The sequence below is a fragment of the Hyla sarda genome, chromosome 10, assembly GCF_029499605.1.
Source record: "Hyla sarda isolate aHylSar1 chromosome 10, aHylSar1.hap1, whole genome shotgun sequence".
Classification (NCBI taxonomy): Eukaryota; Metazoa; Chordata; class Amphibia; order Anura; family Hylidae; genus Hyla; species Hyla sarda.
In genome coordinates, this window is record NC_079198.1 from 126535743 (window position 1) to 126541881 (window position 6139).

Here is a 6139-nt window from a genome sequence, read left to right on the forward strand (position 1 = left end):
CACCCCAGTAGTAAGGAGATTACATGAGGAGGAGGTTTGTTACTGTGTGTCACCCCAGTAGTAAGGAGATTACATGAGGAGGAGGTTTGTTACAGTGTGTCACCCCAGTAGTAAGGTGATTACATGAGGAGGAGGTTTGTTACAGTGTGTCACCCCAGTAGTAAGGAGATTACATGAGAAAGAGGTTTGTTACAGTGTGTCACCCCAGTAGTAAGCTAATTACATGAAGATGGGCTTGTTACTGTGTGTCACCCCAGTAGTAAGCTAATTACATGAGGAGGAGGTTTGTTACAGTGTGTCACCCCAGTAGTAAGCTAATTACATGAAGAGGGGCTTGTTACTGTGTGTCACCCCAGTAGTAAGGAGATTACATGAGGAGGGGGTTTGTTACAGTGTGTCACCCCAGTAGTAAGGAGATTACATGAGGAGGGGGTTTGTTACAGTGTGTCACCCCAGTAGTAAGAAGATTACATGAGGAGGGGGTTTGTTACAGTGTGTCACCCCAGTAGTAAGGAGATTACATGAGGGGGAGGTTTGTTACAGTGTGTCACCCCAGTAGTAAGGAGATTACATGAGGAGGGGGTTTGTTACAGTGTGTCACCCCAGTAGTAAGAAGATTACATGAGGAGGGGGTTTGTTACAGTGTGTCACCCCAGTAGTAAGCTAATTACATGAAGAGGGGCTTGTTACTGTGTGTCACCCCAGTAGTAAGGAGATTACATGAGGAGGGGGTTTGTTACAATGTGTCACCCCAGTAGTAAGGAGATGACATGTGGAGGAGGTTTGTTACAGTGTGTCACCCCAGTATTAAGGAGGATACATGAGGAGGAGGTTTAATAGAGTGTGTCACTTCAGTAGTAAGGTGATTACATGAGGAGGAGGTATGTTACAGTGTGTCACCCCAGTAGTAAGGAGATTACATGAGGAGGAGGTTTATTACAGTGTATCACCCCAGTAGTAAGGAGATTACATGAGGAGGAGGTTTGTTACTGTGTGTCACCCCAGTAGTAAGGAGATTACATGAGGAGGAGGTTTGTTACAGTGTGTCACCCCAGTAGTAAGGTGATTACATGAGGAGGAGGTTTGTTACAGTGTGTCACCCCAGTAGTAAGGAGATTACATGAGAAAGAGGTTTGTTACAGTGTGTCACCCCAGTAGTAAGCTAATTACATGAAGATGGGCTTGTTACTGTGTGTCACCCCAGTAGTAAGCTAATTACATGAGGAGGAGGTTTGTTACAGTGTGTCACCCCAGTAGTAAGCTAATTACATGAAGAGGGGCTTGTTACTGTGTGTCACCCCAGTAGTAAGGTAATTACATGAGGAGGAGGTTTGTTACAGTGTGTCACCCCAGTAGTAAGCTAATTACATGAAGAGGGGCTTGTTACTGTGTGTCACCCCAGTAGTAAGGAGATTACATGAGGAGGGGGTTTGTTACAGTGTGTCACCCCAGTAGTAAGGAGATTACATGAGGAGGGGGTTTGTTACAGTGTGTCACCCCAGTAGTAAGAAGATTACATGAGGAGGGGGTTTGTTACAGTGTGTCACCCCAGTAGTAAGGAGATTACATGAGGGGGAGGTTTGTTACAGTGTGTCACCCCAGTAGTAAGGAGATTACATGAGGAGGGGGTTTGTTACAGTGTGTCACCCCAGTAGTAAGAAGATTACATGAGGAGGGGGTTTGTTACAGTGTGTCACCCCAGTAGTAAGGAGATTACATGAGTAGGAGGTTTGTTACAGTGTGTCACCCCAGTAGTAAGGAGATTACATGAGGAGGGGGTTTGTTACAATGTGTCACCCCAGTAGTAAGGAGATGACATGTGGAGGAGGTTTGTTACAGTGTGTCACCCCAGTATTAAGGAGGATACATGAGGAGGAGGTTTAATAGAGTGTGTCACTTCAGTAGTAAGGTGATTACATGAGGAGGAGGTATGTTACAGTGTGTCACCCCAGTAGTAAGGTGATTACATGAGGAGGAGGTTTGTTACAGTGTGTCACCCCAGTAGTAAGGTGATTACATGAGGAGAAGGTTTGTTACAGTGTGTCACCCCAGTAGTAAGGTGATTACATGAGGAGGGGGTTTGTTACAATGTGTCACCCCAGTAGTAAGGAGATTACATGAGAAGGAGGTTTATTACAGTGTATCACCCCAGTAGTAAGGAGATTACATGAGGAGGAGGTTTGTTACTGTGTGTCACCCCAGTAGTAAGGAGATTACATGAGGAGGAGGTTTGTTACAGTGTGTCACCCCAGTAGTAAGGCGATTACATGAGGAGGAGGTTTGTTACAGTGTGTCACCCCAGTAGTAAGGAGATTACATGAGAAAGAGGTTTGTTACAGTGTGTCACCCCAGTAGTAAGCTAATTACATGAAGAGGGGCTTGTTACTGTGTGTCACCCCAGTAGTAAGCTAATTACATGAGGAGGAGGTTTGTTACAGTGTGTCACCCCAGTAGTAAGCTAATTACATGAAGAGGGGCTTGTTACTGTGTGTCACCCCAGTAGTAAGGTAATTACATGAGGAGGAGGTTTGTTACAGTGTGTCACCCCAGTAGTAAGCTAATTACATGAAGAGGGGCTTGTTACTGTGTGTCACCCCAGTAGTAAGGTGGTGCATGTCAAAGTGCGGGCCAATGGGCGAAGTCAAGTGGCGGCAAAATTAGCTTTTGCCTAGGGTGACAAAAATCCTTGCACCAGCCCTGCTTACAGGACCTGCTAAAAAAAGACACAAAAGGAGCGCTCCATAGTGTAATACCGCCAATTCATGCAAGACGCTCAATGTAAAATCGCGCTTACCAAAGCTGGTTGTGCAAGGGCCAGCGCAACATGGATAAAGGTATGTAATGATGGTCCACTGCTGCCGCTCCACAGATATGGCACAAAGAAAAACAATCACCTCCAAGGAAGGGTGGAACTCAGGCGCTGAAGGACCTGGCAAAACTCAGGACAGCAAAACATTTATTCCCAGTGGGCAGTATGCAACGCGTTTCATGCATAAGCGCTTCATCAGGCATCAGGCATGCCTGAAGAAGCGCTTATGCGCAAAATGCGTTGCATACTGCCCACTGGGAATAAATGTTTTGCTGTCCTGAGATTTGCCAGGTCCTTCAGCGCCTGAGTTCCACCCTTCCTTGGAGGTAATTGTTTTTCTTTGTACAGGACCTGCTGACACTACAGAACACATCGCAGGTCTATAGGGTCCGGGCTGCGGGGAGCGACACGGTGCTAGGTGGGGGTCTTAATGTTATGGCTGATGGGTGTCTGGCAGTTGTCAGCCTCTGGTCGTCCTCCATTCTCTGATCATTGTGAGGACTCAGTTGTGTTGTTCCCCGGCTGATCCTTCAGTTTGGTCTTTGCTGGAATATTTCCCTCTATCAGTCCGGAAGTGTCATTGCTTCCTCTTTTTCTCGATAACTTTGTGTTCTTGTGTGAATATAATTTAACCCCTTGGGTCACTATAAACCGTGTGAAGTTTTCCTTGCAGAACCAGCAGAGGGGGATCCGCTGTATATGACAGTGCCGGGGGCTCATTCACTACAGAAGGTCCTGCCGCCCTTATCTCCCCTCTGTCCTATTGTCAGCAGCTTTCAAAGAAGTTCCTGTTTTGTTTTTTTTTTGTCCCTGGATCAGGGAAATGAGCTTAACACCCCGGGGACTGATACAAAGTCATTCTGTGTTTTCACTGTGTCCAGTGTTTCGCTCTGATGACTTGCATTGTGGAAACTGTCATCTATAAACCTGTACAGTCATCGGAAAAATGAACTGCCCCCGGTATAAGTAATGTAATATATGTACACAGTGACCCCACCAGCAGAATAGTGAGTACAGCTCTGAAGTATAATACAGGATATAACTCAGGATCAGTACAGGATAAGTAATGTAACGTATGTACACAGTGACCCCACCAGCAGAATAGTGAGTACAGCTCTGAAGTATAATACAGGATATAACTCAGGATCAGTACAGGATAAGTAATGTAATGTATGTACACAGTGACCCCACCAGCAGAATAGTGAGTGCAGCTCTGTAGTATAATACAGGATATAACTCAGGATCAGTACAGGATAAGTAATGTAATGTATGTACACAGTGACCTCACCAGCAGAATAGTGAGTGCAGCTCTGTAGTATAATACAGGATATAACTCAGGATCAGTACAGGATAAGTAATGTAATGTATGTACACAGTGATCTCACCAGCAGAATAGTGAGTACAGCTCTGTAGTATAATACAGGATATAACTCAGGATCAGTACAGGATATGTAATGTAATGTATGTACACAGTGACCCCACCAGCAGAATAGTGAGTACAGCTCTGGAGTATAATACAAGATATAACTCAGGATCAGTACAGGATATGTAATGTAATGTATGTACACAGTGACCCCACCAGCAGAATAGTGAGTACAGCTCTGGAGTATAATACAGGATATAACTCAGGATCAGTACAGGATAAGTAATGTAATGTATGTACACAGTGACCTCACCAGCAGAATAGTGAGTGCAGCTCTGTAGTATAATACAGGATATAACTCAGGATCAGTACAGGATAAGTAATGTAATGTATGTACACAGTGATCTCACCAGCAGAATAGTGAGTACAGCTCTGTAGTATAATACAGGATATAACTCAGGATCAGTACAGGATAAGTAATGTAATGTATGTACACAGTGACCTCACCAGCAGAATAGTGAGTACAGCTCTGGAGTATAATACAGGATATAACTCAGGATCAGTACAGGATAAGTAATGTAATGTATGTACACAGTGACCCCACCAGCAGAATAGTGAGTACAGCTCTGGAGTATAATACAGGATATGACTCAGGATCAGTACAGGATAAGTAATTTAATGTATGTACACAGTGACCTCACCAGCAGAATAGTGAGTGCAGCTCTGGAGTAGTCAAGGCTGTACCTCAGGACCAGTACAGCTGGAATCTCAGTTTTCGAGCTTGCCATGTTGTCTCCATCTCCCTTAAATTTGTGACTACACAATATGTTAGTATAGAAGGGTGGGGTGACTGTCCCTGACCGAGTAAATCCTGTGACCCCCATGGGTGTATTTTAGTCCATAAAGGACCCTTGTGTCCCATTGAGTGAGGATGTTGGACTCTGCTGGCACGTGGAAACATTACAGATGTGAAATAGCAGAAGATGCGTCTGTTCTGGAGACAATAAGCTCCAATTGTGTTTCTCATTAGGAGCGCAGGATATTGTTGTGTTATGGAGGGGGGGGGGGGTAGGATTCTGCAGAACGGCTTCAGTTTACAGGGAGAGCAGACTGAGGGGGTAATGGATGGAAGGGTCTGCGGAGGGAATAGTCTGCGAGGACAGAGGGAAGGTTGATTTTCACAGAAAGGGAGTGGTGTTTGCTTCCTCTCTTTGTAAAACAGTCATGTTGTAAACAGTGCGCACCGCGCCAAGAATTCGCCGATCCTTCCCGTCCCTGTTATTTTTATTTATGCTTTTAATAGTGTGGAGGGAAGTAATGAGACTCCTTCCATCTGCTTCCCCTCAGGATTTCTCCTCTCCAGCTGCTGAACACGACGATGCGACAGACGGCGACACTTCTTATTAGAAAACACTACATATACATTGTACGGTATTATACCAAATAACACACACAGCTCTGCAGCTCCCTAATATTCTAGCTTGCACTCTCCCATTCATGCCAGTTATAGTTGCCCAAAAGTTATGATATTGGACGGTCTTGTGTATGCGCGTTTTTAACATGTGGTTTGTACGCCATCTTTTCTGTGGGGTGGAGTTGTGAAAAAAAAAAAGGTCTTATATAATTAACGGTCTTCTTTACATCCTGTCCTGACCTATGACCTCTCACAGTTGAGGGTTTGTTACAATTGTATCCGTTACAAATTGTATCCGATGACCAAAATATCTCGGCTTCAGAACGATACATTTTAGGCTGCTTTCACATTACGTTTTGTCACGGTTTTAGGTCCGGTCACATAACCAGATACGGGTCAAAAATTAGCCGACCAGAGACACTGTGTGAATCCGGTCTCCTCATTGAAATGAATGAGATTCGGGGCCGTATCTATAAAACGTAATGTGAACGCAGCCTTACTCTCACTTTCTAGAGAAAAACTGGCTCAACTCTCATTGTTCCAGAGTAGAATA

General features: G+C 44.7%; 1 protein-coding gene across 6 annotated transcripts in view; it reads left to right on the forward strand.

Annotated features, from left to right (window-relative positions):
• The window catches only part of UBASH3B (ubiquitin associated and SH3 domain containing B), a 131595-nt gene that overhangs the window by 35796 nt on the left and 89660 nt on the right, over window positions 1-6139 (forward strand). Inside the window, exon 1 of one of the 6 annotated variants that reach the window (XM_056543061.1) lies at window positions 3031-3135. The exons of the other annotated variants lie outside the window; for them this stretch is intronic. Within the exon in view, the coding sequence (XP_056399036.1) occupies window positions 3074-3135 (62 nt within the window). The 5' untranslated portion in view covers window positions 3031-3073. Of the gene's footprint in view, window positions 1-3030; window positions 3136-6139 lie in introns of those variants that run through there. 6 annotated transcript variants of the gene reach the window in all.